This window comes from Xiphophorus couchianus, chromosome 22, assembly GCF_001444195.1.
Source record: "Xiphophorus couchianus chromosome 22, X_couchianus-1.0, whole genome shotgun sequence".
In the NCBI taxonomy this organism is placed as follows: domain Eukaryota; kingdom Metazoa; phylum Chordata; class Actinopteri; order Cyprinodontiformes; family Poeciliidae; genus Xiphophorus; species Xiphophorus couchianus.
Window position 1 is genome coordinate 21,980,576 of NC_040249.1, and position 17,175 is coordinate 21,997,750.

The 17,175-nt window shown below is 37.7% G+C and overlaps 1 protein-coding gene across 1 annotated transcript in view; it reads left to right on the plus strand.

The window, feature by feature from the left end:
• Positions 1-17,175, plus strand: part of adgra1b (adhesion G protein-coupled receptor A1b) — a 198,753-nt gene that overhangs the window by 62,750 nt on the left and 118,828 nt on the right. The window contains exons 8-12 of the mRNA XM_028007742.1: positions 1,156-1,320; positions 10,212-10,431; positions 11,114-11,263; positions 12,839-13,000; positions 13,323-13,556. Of these exons, the coding sequence (XP_027863543.1) occupies positions 1,156-1,320; positions 10,212-10,431; positions 11,114-11,263; positions 12,839-13,000; positions 13,323-13,556 (931 nt within the window). The remainder of the gene's footprint in view (positions 1-1,155; positions 1,321-10,211; positions 10,432-11,113; positions 11,264-12,838; positions 13,001-13,322; positions 13,557-17,175) is intronic.

The following is a 17,175-nucleotide window of genomic DNA, read 5'->3' on the forward strand; positions in this document are numbered from 1 at the left end:
TATTATTTGGTCCCAGATTAGTTTCCATTGAATATATGCATATATGTCATGGTAAAAGTAGAGAAAGTTTGGAAATTAGTTTTTTTTTTTTTTTTTTATAACAGTAAAGGGTAAGGAATTTGTACAATGATTGTTATTAATGCTGCAAGTCCTAAGCAATTGTTCTATTTATGTATGTTCATAAAGGTATAAAGTGAATGCTAGAAAAAAGAGAAAATAATCTGATAAAATAGAGATTTCGGTTTTTATTAAATAACTGGTCTTCCAGATTTGTTTTATTGAATGCAAATATATTTAATATATTTTTAATTGGAGTATCTTTTATTGTGGACTTATCAAGATGGGTTCGAGCTTGACTGAGTTATTAATGTATTTAAATTTTACAGTGTATTATATTGTCACCTTCCTAGAATAATGACATAAGTCATTTTTGGCAGAAGTAATTTTTGAAGAAAAAAAGCATATATGATCACGTCTTTATTGTCAAAAGATGATTTAAGGGGAGAAAAACACTTTTGGCAAAAAATGACTGACAATTATTCTGTGTTAGATCTGGAGCTTAAACAGCTCCCACTTTATAAAGAAGCTGTATTTACATGGTGACTATTCGCGTTGCTTAGTGATCTCTGCCGACTTCTCCATTTTTTTGTTCAGAGTGAGTAAAAATCCTCGAGATTAGTCTCCTTGGTGAATGCTTTCTATTGTCACTGTTTCACCATCTTTTGTTTAATCAGGCATTTTCCGGTGGGATATGAATCTCTGTTTCAGACTAGCAAAGATAAGCGTGAGTAATGATCATCTTAAGTCCCAGCCAACATTTTAAGCTGCCACATACTCAGACAGACACACTCTCACAAGGGTCTCTTAAATGAATTAGACTTTGTGAGACACATATTGTCTCTGGTGTTTGACTGCATTCATCAACCTAATCCCTAAATGATCCAAACACCACAGAATTAAGTCCAGAAACAAAACCCTTCCAAAATGTTATTACATTTAATTATAAATCGAAATCCATATCCTAAATCAACACTGAATATTTTATTCCACACACTGGATAAAAGATGTTTAAAGCTCACAGATAAATCGCCAGTACTCAAGCCACAAAACAGACTATTTAAATTCACACTCACAGATTTCTCTCCTTTCCACCAGTGAGGTTATCCTTTCCAACATCGATGTGGCTCTCGCCGGCAACTGGGAGTGTTTGGTGACCAGTTCCAGAGGAAACACATCTCAGCACATGGAAATAGTTGTGGTGGAGACTTCTGCCCCGTACTGCCCTACAGACAGAGTCTCCAACAACAAGGGGGATTTCAGGTGAGTCTACATGGACTTATCTTAAAATGAACTTACATATGCAATATGTCAATTTGTTTATTGATGGTTTTATTCAGTTTTTTATAGAGGAACATGTCTTTATTTCAGTGTGTTCTTTGAATCCTGAGACTGAAAAGAAGTGCATTTACATGTTAAATTTGTTCTTTTTCTGGTGTCTTGTTCATAAAGATTTGAAAGTTAGTACAGTTTTGAGTTTTTGTTTTGCATATCTGGTCTAGTGGATTGACTCAATACCTAAATAGTCCAGGAAATTAAAAACAGCTTCTTAATCTGTCCTTCCATCTTTTTCAGGTTATCATAATTGGGTAGTAAGCTTTTTAAACATCCAAATGAAAGGATCCAAAGTCAAATAATTCAAATGTATTTATATAGCACACTTACACTTAAAACAACTCCTTGCTATCACAAATTGCAGTACACAGGGTAAAAAGAAACACAGAGCAGTAAATTTATATGTAGAAACAACTCGTAAATATGGATAAAATTAACTTTTTTATTTTAAAACAGATTAAATAGAATGAGTGGAAAAATCTGTAAAATATAAATAAATAAATTGTAGTAAGCAGAGGTAGAGCATTAGGAGCAGCAGCCCGAAAAGCTCCCTCACTCCTTGTTTTTAATTTCGAAGCTGGGACTTTCACTGACAGCTTAGCTGATGACTCCAGTCCTCAGACTTTAGCACTTTTCTAGTCGCAGCAACAACTCAAAACTTAGACTGTATTCTGACAATCAGCAGGAATCCAGTGTAGAGGGGCAAGCTACAGCATTACACATCGATTTCAACCAGTTAGTGGATTACTAATTTAACTATTTATGTGTTAAAAATCTAAAGAACACTCACTCAGTATCATTACGCCGTGTTCCAAATTATTATGCAAATTGGATTTAAGTGTCATAAAGATGACATTTTTTGTTGTGCTATTACATTCATAGATGGTATTGTGTGTCAGGGCTCTTTGAATCACTATAATTAATTTCAGAGAGCTGGTTGATTAGTTTGTCTGGTGAGCTCAATTAAAGGAAATCTACTTAAGAAGGATGTTCCACATTATTAAGCAGGCCACAGGTTTCAAGCAACATGGGAAAGAGAAAGGATCTCTGCTGACAAAAATCATCAGATTGTGTAGTGCCATATGACACGGTATGAAAACATTAGATATTAACAAAAACTGAAATGTTATCATTGTACTGAGAAGAGATTTGTGGCTGTTTCAGAACAAAGATGGGTTTGTACAGATAAAGGCAGAATGAGGAAGGTTTCTGTTAGACAAATTCATTGGATTAAGAGAGCAGCTGCTAAAATGCCCTTACAAAGCAGCAAACAGTTATTTGAAGCTGCTGGAGCCTCTGGAACCTCAAGGTGGAGGATCCTCCAGAGGCTTGTGGTGCATCAACCTACTATTGGGCCACTAACCAGAGCTCACAAGCAGAACCAGTCACAGTGGGCCCAGCCGTACATGAAGATTAATTTTCAAACAGGCTTGTTCACTGATGACTGATGTGCAACCCTGGATTGTCCAGATGGACACAGTAGGTGATTGGGGGTGGATGGTCACCACGTCCCAACACGGCTGTGACGTCAGCAAGGAGGTGGTGGAGTCATGCTTTGGGCTAAAATCATAGGGAGAGAGAGAGAGAGAACTGGTCGGCCCCTTCAGAGTCCCTGAAGGTGTGAAAATGACCTCAGCAAAGTATCTGGACTTTCTGACTGATCACTTTCTTTCATGGTTCAAAAATAAGAGCCGAACCTTCTGTAGCAAAATCATCTTCATCATGACAATGCACCATCTCATGCTGCAAGGAATACCTCTGTGTCATTGGCTGCTATGGGCATAAAAGGGGAGAAACTCATGGTGTGGTCACCATCCTCCTCTGACCTCTGACCTCAACCCTATTGAGAACCTTTGGAGTTTGATTAAGCAGAAGATCTGAGGGTTTAATGCAGTTCATATCAAAACAGCAGCTCTGGGAAGGTTTTCTGACATCCTGCAAAGAAATTCCAGCAGAAACTTTCCACAAACTCACAAGTTCAATGGATGCAAGAATTGTGCTGTGATATCAAAGAAGGTCCTATGTTAACATGTAACTCGGTCTGTTAAGATGTTTTTGATTGAAATAGCTTTTGATTTTAGTACATGTGACCATTTAATGCTGCACATTCAAAGAATGACCTTTTGCATTTCTTTATAATCCTTAAAATGTTTAGAAAATCTGCTGTGCATAATATTTGGAACATTTTGCATTTTGAGTTTTTATCTTTGAAAAAAATACTGTTGTCATGGGGAGCTTTGTTCAGTAAAATTTGATTTATACTGTAATAGTTCATAACTTGAAAATTTTACTGACCATCATTTGTATTGACCATTTAAGAAAATCTGAGAAAATATCACTTGCATAATAATTTGAAACATGGTGTATTAAGAATGTAAGACTTTACCTCTGCCAAAATCCTCAGACAAAACCAACAAGGAGGAATTAATTACTGAAATGTTTTTATTTTTTCAGCTTAAAATACCATAACTATCAACAAACAAACCTAGATTTCTGACAGCAGGGAGGTCATGTGAGGTCAGCAGACCGAGCACACCTAAAGGTGGTAATCACATAACAATCATTCCAGTATTTTAATGAAAACTTTAAAAGACAGTTGTAATGTCCCGTTTCACTTTCAGTGGGAAGTGAATTTGATCACCATATTCAAAGTTGTTAAAAAGCCTGAATATAATATTCAAAGATTAACCCAAAGGCAGAAGATTCATAGAAAAACAAAAAGGGCCTAGACTGGATCCCTGTGGGACAATATACTGATATAGACGGACAGAAAAACGCTTTAATACTTGATATATCTGGAACCATTTACCACACCATTTAATTCCTGCAAACAACTCAGCATGTGAGCTAAGGTCTGCCAAAACTACCAAATGATTTTTAAAAGGTGCAAAAGCACCGAGACAACAGTATTTCTCTGTAGTCTGCAGCTAAAAGTAAATTATAAAAAAATCGTAAGACTGCTTTAGAACTCTGAAAGAGTTTTTAAAATAATTTCAATATAAAAATCCTGAAACATAAAAAATGTAGCTTGATTTAAAACAGCCAGGAAAGAAGCTGGAACAACAGCAATAAAAGGCTTAAGAGGCTATGTACAACTTTCCAGTTAAAAAGAGTAAACAACACAGAATATTAAAGAAACCCTGATGCTATTTTGGTCTTAGAAGTTTAGTTTAACAACAACGTAAAGTCTAAATGACTAAATTGGTCTATTATCATTTTTAAAACATTGCCAAAATAAAGAATTTCCTGTCAACATACGACACAGAAACACTAGTTCCTGGTTTTTATTTTCTGTAGATTAGATTAATGACTTTACATTCAAGATGTTGTAGCATCATCCAAAATGCTGCGGTCAAAGTCCTGACCAACACCAGAAAGACGGATCACGCAACACCAATCAGTGTTGTAGATCCCTCAAGGGCAGAAAATGCCGTCTCCTTTGAATCACGACTGAAAAAAAGAGTTGTGTACAGCTCATTGTGATCTAAAGATCTCCATGTTAGACCTTTTGCACTTTTTGATCAATGATCAGTGATTGGAGAGGAAGATTAAAAACACCCAGCAATGCTTTTTCCATAGCTTAACAATTTCTGGAATTTCTATATTTTTTAACTACTTGTTGAAAAATAATTTTCATTCAACGTTGTTAAGGATTTGATATATTGAAATCTGTTTTTAAGCAAGACTAAGATCATTTTTGTCATTTCAGTGTCCTGTAAATTGCCTTGTGTATGAATGCTATTCAAATGAATTCGCCTTGCTTTGCCTATTTATTACACATTTATTGTATCAGAGTCAAAATAGAGTAGCTGTAAAAACAATCCTTTCCTAGAAACTTAAGTGTACAACTTGTTCTGTATAATTAGCAGTAATGGGCAGTAATCACTGGGTTTAAAAGCTCTTACCAGGAGGTCTCCTTCAGAATACGGCTCTGGTTTAACCTCATTATGAATAATTCCTCCAAATGCAATGTGATTTATCACCAGAAATTATTTTTAAATCACACCACTCACTTGCTCTGTTATTACGTTGATAGTTACTGTGGAATTGAGGTTCTTGAGTCTTTTTCCTGGCTGTATCAAACCGTTTTTTTGTTTGTTTTATTTTCAGCCTGAAATCTTGTCTCATTAGTCCCAAATGCAAGTCCCAAAGTCAGGTAGTCTAGCTTTTCAGATTATGTATAACCAAATGAGACTTCTTGTTTTCATGACTAAGAGGAACCAACATGTCTCCCTCTACCCATCCTGCTTTTCTGTCCTGTCCACTCCTTGTGGGAAACCTTGTAATGGTGCACACTCTTTCAACCATCTACCTCTCTCTTTCATGCGGCCGTGTTGTTGTCATGTACTGTATGTTCCCTTGTAGATGCTCTACTTTACTGCCCACTTTCCGAACAGCCAGCTTCAAGTCTTTGTCTCTGACAGAGCATTGGAGTAATGGGCTGGAAAATGAGCCTGTTTTTTTGTAGGGGTGAAATTAATGCCATTTATTACCAAGTAGCTCCTGCTCCAGCTCCAACTCCAGCACCAGCAACATGAATGAAAAGAGAAGGGGACTGCGGGTGGGGAAAGGGTAGTGAGATGCCATGTCTCTAACCTCTGAACAGATTACTTGCCTCCTAAACACCCGGCTTTAATTTTAATTTAGATTAAGTCAAAGTGTGTCGACATTAAGCACTACATGACATATTTTCTGTGGTAGACTTTTTAAGTAGCTGCAAGCAGAAAACTAGAAAATGTGCAGCAAGCGATTTTCTTTTAGGCAATTTAAATCATTACAAAGCATCTGTTTCCAAATGCTACTGAAACATGGAAATGTTACAATCTGCAGTTCCAAACTCTTTTAAATCATTAACGAATTTATAATCGTCTTTTTGGGAGATCGATTGATTATGTAAAACACTAGTTTTTTTAAAAATAATTTATTTGTATTAATTGTGACTCTTCATTAGTGCTCACAGGCTCGGATATATACATGTACTTATGCAGATATTTGTTTATATATTTCTTTAAACATTTTCATGCTAAGCATCAGAATTGATGGGTCTTTTTGAATTTGTTGGATTCCTGGTACGGAAGTGGCTTTCCAGCACCGTCCATGAATAGAGTTGAGGTCAGAGTAACTTGTTAGCCTTCTGTAAGGATTTCTAACCAGTTTTTAGACCTAATTTTGGGGGCAATGCCTTGTTTGCCCCAACTCTAAAGTTCCATCCATCCATCTATCCATTTTCTGTTCACCCTTGTCCCTAATGGGGTCGGGAGGGTTGCTGGTGCCTATCTCCAGCTACGTTCCGGGCGGGAGGCGGGGTTCACCCGGGACAGGTCGCCAGTCTGTCGCAGGGCAACACAAAGACATACAGGACAAACAACCATGCACACACACACTCACACCTAGGGAGAATTTAGAGAGACCAATGTTGTTGCGCAACACCCCCCCCCCTCCTTTCTGTCTCTACTCTCTCACTCTCGTACTTCCTCTTCTGAGAGGGGAGATGTGCTACCAGCTCTCCGTCTAACGGGTACGTTGAGTTTCCTAAATCTGCTGGGATTTACCCTGTCCAGAACTGAAGTAAACTCTGTTTAAGCTGGTTTCGAGAAACGATTCGCCTGGTTATCTGACGGCCTACATCCAGGTGTCCCACCCTTCTTCCCCCTGTGAATTAGCCAGACTGAGCAGCCTACAGCCAACTAGTTTCACAGAGCACACCTGTTAACGGTCGCTCGTTCTCTATTTTACAACTTGCATTTGTTATTGAACCAGGTAGGTTTTAGTGACTCGGGCGAGTCCCACGGATGAGGTTTTACATATGGGCTACCAGCAACCTAAAAACATTTTCCACCTCTTCCTCTCCAGAATCAAACATCACAGCTATTTTACAACCATCAAAGAACTTTAAGGTGACTCATTAACTGAATGTCCACAACATCTTTAGATTTTCTTTATGCTAAATATTTTATTAGTAAGGCATTTTTGCAAGGGTCAGTACAGCTTAATTCAGTAGCAGAAATAATCAAATAAGTAAAATCAGTCATCTAGTCTATCTTTCCCTACTGCTGACACTGAGTACTAAAAAAGGGAACCTTTGAGAGAGACGGACGGAGTTTGGCGTCTCGAACCCCAGACCTGGCACGACGACGAAGAAGGTGTGGCAGCAGGAGGAAGATGTTGATCGGCGAAGGCCAGGATCTCCGCAGGTCCGATGAGCTTCTTCTCCGCATGGATGCTGAGGTCACACAGGACTTGGTGCTGGCAGGAAAAAAGGCACCAGTTCTTCTTCCTTGTCTTTGTCTTCATCTTTGTCTTTGGGGTCTGAACCCAGCCGATGAGAGAAGTGCGATTCGAAGCCACAGATTGTGGGCCAGACGGGTTGGTCTCCATGAGCGCAGGACAGTCTCCGGCTCCGTGGCCCCGGCTCTTCTTCAGCTGCAGCGTTCTTTGTCCATCTCGATCTTGGCTCAAAGCTGCCCGGAGGATCCAACAAACGGTTCCTCTTTTGCACCCACCTTATATAGGGTTCATCTGTCTGCTTAGACAGATGATCTCATATCCGTCACTGTCTTAAGAGACATCATGTCATGATGTCTGTGCCAATGTCTCAGGGCTGCTCAACCTCCTGTTTCCATATAAGGTGCTGATCATCTCTGCTCTCCTGTTAGTTCCCCTTTTTCCCTTCCTGTCACCTTTCACCTACCATCTACCTCCAACATATCAGTGATGTTTAATTGCAGTTTTACACCTTTTACACCATTTCAAGTTCAATGTCAAAATGACATTTATATCACATTTATTTTCTTTAGCTTCTCTGATTTAGCATTCATTTATAATTTTATAACCATAACTTATTAATTATTCTTATTATGATCTTAATGTGAGTTATTACAGATGTTTTTCTGAAATGAAACCAAGACTAATCTATTATTCTAATTATTTGATACCAAAGTTACATTTGCTTGTTTTTCTTGTAAGTGTTCTCACAAATATAAGTGTAAATATTATTACAAGTAAATCAATATTAATATAAGTATTTTACTTTGAATCTTATCAAATTACTCAAAATGTTTAGATTTAATTCTTTAAAACTTTCATGCTTTAAAATAGTCTCAGCTATTTTTATAAATCTGCAGGCTGGAAACTTCCTCTTTTTCCAGGAAACCTGCTTTTCCTGTTTAATGACTCTCTCTGACTGACTATGATTTCTTATGATTAGATAGAAAAAAGTAGAATTAAAGCAAAGTTTGCATGAGACAAAAACAACACACACAACTAGATTTATTTTATTGACACTTAAGTCTACTGCTGGGCCTTGATGTCACTTGAGTGATTCATTTTAAAGATAACTTTATTTATTATTACTGTTAAACTAACTTTATTGACACTTAAGTCTACTGCTGGGCCTTGATGTCACTTGAGTGATTCATTTTAAAGATAACTTTATTTATTATTACTGTTAAACTAAAATCTCCAGCATGGGGAAGTGGGATGAGCTCGGATTTTCTTGACACCAATTAACCTAACAGTCATGTTTTTGGACTGTGGGAGGAAGCCGGAGTACCCGGAGAGAACCCACGCATGCACAGGGAGAACATGCAAACTCCATGCAGAAAGACCCCGGGCCGGGAATCGAACCCAGGACCTTCTTGCTGCAAGGCAACAGTGCTACCAACTGCGCCACTGAGCAGCCCAACTCTAAAGTTCATCCAGCTATTTCATCTGAAGTTATACAATTAGAGATATTTCTCCTTCTTCATCAGTCCATTCACTTTGTACAATGCCCTACTACTTGCTGCAGGGAAGCAGCCTCCTGGCATGATGCTACCAACAGCATGTTACCAACAAATTACTTTTGGAATAAAACAGGATAACATTAAGTTTCTTGTTGTCTGTTGTTAAAGCTCTGAACTACAATGTGGGTAAAATGTTTGGATTATACTAAAAGAGTAAATCAATGCCAGAAAACCAGCGAGTTTTAATGGATCCTGCCAACTGTGCCATAAGTTATGGGCAAGTATCCAGCCAGAATGAAGTTAGAAGCTTGTTGGTGGCGAAAAGGAGGAGGTTTCTTCTTATTATTTTACATAGGTCTACATTTCAGCATGTTTGCTTAGCGTTGGGTGTTTTCTGATACGGAGTGTAAATGCATTTCTGACTGTAACTACAGATGTTTTTCTGGCTTTGTACTGTGAACAAAACCTTATTTGGCCTAACACTAACAGACAGTGCCCAGAAAATGAAAATGATCCATTTGCCTGAGAAACCAAGTCCAGGTTGGTCAGCAGAGCAGCTCTGTGTGCTGCTCTGTGATGACATTATTGAGAAAGTCTAATTTCTTGCTCCAGAGGAGATTTTATTGAACTTTGGATGGTCATCAAAACAACAGTAATGTGAGAAATCCGTTTTAAGTGGAATTGGGTTGTTACATCAGAGACACATTCACTTACATTTGCCATCTTCTACTCTGGTGCACATTAAAGTGCTGTGCATGCATGCAGAAATGTGGGGTTCACACTCAGATCAATCTCCTCATTATTTGGGTCTATTAGAAAAGCGATATATGCAAGATTTTTTAAAAATAGTGTGAAAGGTTTTCAGAAAGATCTCCCACACACATGGAGAAAGTTACTCAACTGTCTCACTTTGTGACAATGGCAAATGTTTTTAAAGTCATTTATCAGAGTCTAATGAAATGCTGCAATAAAAATATTTAATGCAAGATATATTATTTAAAAGAATGTCCTAAGTAGAATATGGAACTTGATTTCTAAATTTCAGGTTAATATGTTCCAGCATAATTTCATTCAATGATGTATTTTTGGGGCCAGATGGCCGAAGACTCTGGCCGGGATTCTGGCTTTCCTGCCGTGCGCTCCTGCAACCTTTGGATCTGCCCCCAGTCTGGCTGGCAGCGCTTCCCACCGCTCTGGCCAACGGGAGAAGAAAGCATGGCGACGATGCGATCGGGGTGGGCGGTGGGCTGAAGAGGACTACACTCAATGCCCGTATGCCAGTGAACTGACCCGCATACTGCATCAGCTCACTCAGGTATGGCGGCTCATAAAGAACCCAAATTGCTTTTTTTGTTACGCAAAACATTTTGTTCATGTTGATTTTTTTTACTTGCTTGCTTTGTTTTAAATGTAAGATTTATAGCAAAGAGTTGCATCTCAATAAATTAGAATATCACCAAACGCATTTTATCTCAGTGGTTCAATTCAAATTCATAAATAATTATTATTCAAAGAGTGATACATTTTAAGTGTATGTTTCTTTTTTTTAATTTTTTGTTTGTTTGTTTAAAATTGTAATATTTCATAAGACCTCTTAAAAATATTTTTAATGCAAAAATGTTATATTATGACATTTAATACCAGGTGGAAAACCTGAGTGAAGTTGGCTTCCCCACCTTATTAAAAGCAAATTAAGTTGCTGTCAAAAATTTGTGTAGCTAAAACTTCTGTTTGTGCCGCTATAATTTTAATGATTGATAAATGTTTCCCCAAGTCATGAAAGGTAGTAACAATATGGGTAGCTTTTTTGGACTTTTATCAAATTCTAAGCCAATAAAGATGGTTCTAAATTAACTTTACAATAATATTCTAATTTATTGAGATGTACTTGCAGTCCTGAAATGAAATGCTGCAAAACATACTGTCAAAATTGTTGAAAACTGTCAGTCTGGCTCTTTTAACCTAATATTGTCTCTAAATATCACATTTTATTTCAGATACCGATTAATATCAGCAATTCCCAGCCTCTGGGTCAGCAGTTAGTGGCTTTTACCAGCAGGGCTGCTGACTTTACAGATGTTATGGACGTCATCTTTGTCACTCACCTTGTGGAAAGACTAACAAGACTGCTGGAGAAAAAAAAAGATGTAAGAGCAAAGGTTTACTTCTCTGCAAGAAAATGCAGTTTTTACCCTAAACGAACTCTGGATACCAGAGGAAGATTTTATATCAAGCTATAGGTCAATTATGCAGTAGTAACAGTGCTGAGGCTAGCAAGTTAGAAGAATCTGTGTTTGTTTACACTTACATGGTTAATCAACATAGGTCAATTTAGGGGAGATATTATTAGAAGATACTTAGTGTCCTTTTATCCCAAGGACAATGCACAAGAGGCCATCCTCATTGAGCCAATAAAAAATAGTCAAACGAAGCAACAATGAAATATATAATGAGTAAATAGCAAACCCCCATCCCAAAGCAGCGATTAAGCGCCTTTGGAGCTGCTAATCTAAATTAAATCTCTCTTTTATGAATGAAGACACCATTGTCTACTTTGCGGTTCTGACTGGGGTTATAAATGTACCTGTTGGAGAGGATTTATTTGATGTTAATGGTGTGCGTCTTTGAATAATCTAGACTTACCCATTTCCTTGCAAATGCACCCATTTTGCCTCCACATCGCCAACATTTTTTTTACATTTTTATTTGAAATTTATGTGATAGACCAACACAAAGTCATGCCTCGTTGTAAAATGGAACAAAAAGATACCGCGATGTCCGTTTGTAGCCCCTCTAAATGTGTTCATTGTAGAGTGTTGCAATTACAATTTCAAATCTTTTGGTATGTTTTCACCAACTTTCAACATTTAGTCAATCCCTCAGTATGAGAGATTGCTGGAAAAGTCAACAACCCAATGCAAACAACTTTCAACTGTTGCCCTATGCTCATCCAGGAGGAGCGAATGCTGTGAATCAGTGGCTTGATAAAATCTGCTGGGTTTCCTTGGATAGAAAACCTTTTAAGCCAATCGAATAATAAACTGAACATAACTGCATTGTTTAATCAGTCTGAGATGTTTAGCTTGGAATCTATTTCATTAGATTTAATTGACTTTTTTTGATGTGAGAGAACATGTGTTGTAAATTAGTTGGTAATAAATAAACCTATTTGAATGAAATTGCCGCCATCACCATGTTTAATGGTTGGGATGTCACTTTTAGATTAAAACATAGGCCAAAGGTTTAAACACCAAACTGGCTTTTCTTCTTATGGCTTTTCTTCAACAGATTCTCCCATTCATGCTTTCTGTTCACTAATTTTCTCTAACAAACTACAATAACTCTTTAAAGATGAAAAAAAAATTAATTTCCCTTTGGGATCAATAAAATACTTTTGAATTTGAAACTTCTGCGGTCTTCACAGAACAGATGAATTTATACTAAGGTACACACTTATGAAATCAATTGCCTATACTGGATTTTGTTTAAGGGTACTGAATACAAATGAATGCCACACTTTTCAGAGTGTACCTTAAAAACATGGAACACCATTTTGCTCCCCTTTTATTGATAATGTAGTAGAGTCGGCGTTGCTCTATCACATAAAATCCTAAGAAAACACACTGAATTTTGTGTTTGCGGTATTACAACATGGAAAACCCAATGAGCTAGAAATGCTTTTCAATCATGGTGTGTAAATGTGGCTGCTTGTCTTTCTGCAGCTGGGAGACTACATCTCAGGCATTGCCAGTAACATGATGCTGGTGGAGGAGCATATCCTGTGGATGGCGCAGAACGAGGCCAGAGCGTGCACGCGGATCGTCCAGTGTGTGGAGCGTATTGCCGACTTGGCGCTGACAGAAGACAATCGAGTCATTTCTAAGGTGCGTTACACTTCAGGTCAGAGAGAGGTTATATTTTCTTTCTAAATATCTCACTGCTTTGCTTGCTCTTTTGTCTCAGAATAATGAAGTCTAGATGGGGCTTAATCAGACAAGTAGAGTAATGAAACACAAAGATAAATTGCTTCCTCCCATTGTTTCATCTTGCCTCTGCCTATTCTCTCCTTCTGGCTGTCATTGGGGATAAAAGCATCTGCAAAATGATTAATATAAAACCTCTGCTCTTCTCCTTTCTCTTTTTGTTACTCTTCAACCCTTCTCCCCCATTCCCCTCTCTCCTTGACGTTTGGGGGATTTTCCATAGGTATCTGCTAACATAGCTCTGGAGGCTTTTCTGATCAAGCCGTCAAACTTTCTTGGTTTATCCTGCACGGCGCTCGAGCAGACCCCCACGTCCACCAGCCTGCCCGTCCCACACAGCCACTCCTACCGCAACAAGGACAAACACGGAGAGCAGGAGGCCGCAGGAGAGTCGTTGCTCAGTTTCAAATGCCACACTGTCAACAACAGTGGCTCGCCAGCCAGTCAACTCAGCAAGGTAAGACGAGCAAATAAGCAGTGTGAAAATTTGTAAAATGTCCCAGTTGCTCCATTGCTTGGTGTAATGTATCAAAGGAATCAGGAAATGACATGGTTTGTGTAACTTTTGACCACATAGTGGAAGGCTGTTTGATAAACTGAAACCTTGTTTTGTATGCCACAGATCATCTCGGGGTTGTACGTGGGTCAGTCTTTTCATACAAGTCAGCAGCTTGGGAGTTTGTGAATGAGAATCAATCTTCAGTGATGGATATGATGGCCTTGTGTTCTTGTCGCTTTATATCAGCGCCACCATGGCCCCAGTTGTGGCTGTCCCAAATGACAAATAGATGCATCTGCAGCAGGCAGGCCAAGCAGTTTTATCCCCTGGATCACCTAAAAAATACTAAATAAAAGTTGGCATCCACTTATTAATTTCGTAGAAAAAAAAAACGATCATTATGTATGTTTTTAAGCATCTAAGTACAATCACCGAAAGGATAAAAATAAGTATGTGGATCTTTTTCCACATTTTATGGCTTTTTAGTTGTGTTTGATTTCCTTCGTCTAACTGTGTGAAATCCCTCTGGTCTTATCAGCATTTTCAGGGCTGCTTGTAGCTCCAGGCTATGGGAAACTTCTATTTACGTAGAAAACGCTGCAAAGGTCGCACACTCATAAATCATAGTTGGGCTGCCTTTAAAGAAAGTAGAAGAATATTATTAAATCAGTAGTGAACTTTAGACGGTGTTCATCAAATGTGATGTTATGATCATGGTTGCTACTCCTGCCAAAAGCTTTCATGCACTCATCATTGCCATATGTCTTACTTATTTTTAGCTGTTTTTAAACAGGTCTTTTGGGAGTGAACTAATAATAAAACATTTTGCATAACTTTAAAAACAAAAATTAGGTACAATATTTTTAAATATATTGTAATTATTTTCTGATGTCTACCAGCTAAAATACATCAATATACCACCTCAATATTATTGGGACAAATATCTCAGGTTTTTGTAGCTATCAATAATTTTCTGAAATAACTTTCCCTCGTATTTATATAATCTGTAAGTCTCATTTCAGTCCTGACAAGCATTGTTGAAAATTTAAGTAACAAACTAACAGCTAACTTTTAGCTTGTTTTATCCATCCGGTATCCAATCTTTTGTGATCATCATCATTACCACATCAAAACATCCAAATTTATCTAAATTTCAGCCAAATAGTAGTGATTGGAAGTGAAGTTGATGATTAGTCCTGTCTAGATTACTCCATCCAGTTTTTGAAGTGCACCAGTTCACTGACAGCTAAACAAACCACTGAGCTGATGGTGCCACCATGCGTGGCAACTGGTGTTGTTCTTCAATTGGAAAGCTTTACCTCGACTTCTTCAAGTATTGTTCCTGACATTCTGCCAGGTTGCTCCCTGTCCCACTCCAGACAACATTAAAACAATAAATTATAACCTGTCCATTCAACATTAACTTAAAAATAAAGAAAATATTGTCACTGTATATTGTTGATTCATATTACCCTGATAAAAGATGACTGATACTCAGAATTAATGACATCAGTGTGTGGGCTGAGTGGATTAAAACTCCAGAACGACGCTGTTTGTCTGACTTTGTTTGCCATATGACCGTCTTGACTTTTTATGGTTCTGGCTGAATGTTTTATTCTGGTGTGATACTGCATACATATTTTGGATCAACTCCTGATACGATGCCTTGTTGAATAACAAATAAAAATTCAAATACATGCACAGTGCATTCCAAGTTTTGGGTACTTACTTAAATAAGAAGTGAAGCAAATACTTAATTTAGGCAACACAGCCAAGATATCTTGCTGTCAGCACCTTAGAGATTTTGACAGAACTTTGTACAAACTCATCATAAATGATCCACTTAGTAAGCAATCATAGACATGTTGCATACTTGGATTGCTGGCTCTCAATTTTTATTTTTTCTTGTTAAAAATGGTAACCTTATTTACAGTCTTCTCATTTTTAACTAGTGATTTGTCACCATGCAGGTACGTTACTAGATGAGCTGCATTGTCCATACTACAGCCAGTTTTCAAAGGTGTCTGTTTTTAAAAGTCTGCTTTTAAATAAACTCCAGATGTTATTTCATTTTCCTAAACAGGCTGTTTATGCTTAAGTGTTCCATTGTTGCTTAATTAAAAAAAGTCTGCATAAAGTTCTCCACAGTGATATTCCATTAATGCTGCATTATGCCTCGTTTGCACTGAGAAGTATGTCACAGATTGATGTGATTTGGTATGCTATTTTGTCTGTTTTTATCATAAAAGTGGCATAAGAGGGCAACAACAATGAAAAATGATATATACTCTCCAAAGAAAACTGGATTTTTAGAGCTAGATGTAATCCTTTGTGAAATTTCTGATCTTGACATCTCTTCAAGCTATGAAAATTTTCCATTTGAAGTGTAAAAGCGGTGAGTGCAAACACACGTCAAATTAAATACTTTATTTCAACCGGGACAAATCCCTTCATGCAGTGTTGGCGAATGCAACAAACACAGCAAGAGACAGGAAACAGAATATTCTAACTGATGCTGAAAACAAATTATCCGACTGAAAGTCAATGCATTATGTGAAGCACTTCTAGATGTGAGGTATCAGGCTCATAGGAGATGAAATGTAGTTTTAGCAGCTGTTAATGAATGACAGTTGTTTTACAGCCTGTTGAGTTAAAGTTACCATTATTTTCCTTCACCAGAAAGGTGGCACAGTTATTCAGAGCATTCATTGTTGTACATGTTAAAAACCCTGGGTATCACTTATCAGAAACAAATTGAAATGCTCCAAAGGAGCACTCAAAGACACGCTCCCTTGTGACTCGTCAGTCGACTTGTCTAACACTGCTCAGTGAAGACTCCCATATGCACACAGCTCTACAACTTGTTAGCGAGGAGGCACTACAAAAGGTGATAATATGTCAAAAAAGATCCTAGTTGAGCTCATGGGATGAGCTAATCGGGATGTTAAATTACAAATAACTTAACATTCCCTGTTTTTGTGTAGTGACAGATAGATAGGTTGAGTAACCGTGTTGTTGTGTGTTGCAGATTTCTGCCCAGGTTCCTCAATGGGGTTTTGAGGTCCAGAACTGGGGTTTTACCTGGTTAAAGAATGGTAGATAAACAGACACAGACTGACATGACTGTCACTTCACTTTTACTTGAGTCCTTTAACTTGAAATGAGTAATGAGTACCAAACAGTGCCTCCTGCCATGCATGTCATTTTCTTGTTTCTATAACAAGCTCATTTCATCTAATGTGCTTGTTGATGAAATGTGAAAACATGCAAACAGTCATATTTACCTGCTTTTCTTCTGTGGAGTTCTTGCCATCCTGTGATATCAGGACGCTGTGCAACCCAATAAATTGAAAGTTAAAATTCCAGATATTGTGTTCCACTTTGTTTTGCATAGCAAATCTGATCCTGATATCTGCTAAGTATCTGGTGACAGTAATGTTTTCCAGTCCAGAGCAGACATACTGCAACATTTATTGTTGCCTTTGGTGAGAATGTTGTGTAAGTTAGCAACAATGATAAACCACACAGTTTATATGTAATTTGTTCAGAACTGTGCAATATGTCATATCATAACCAT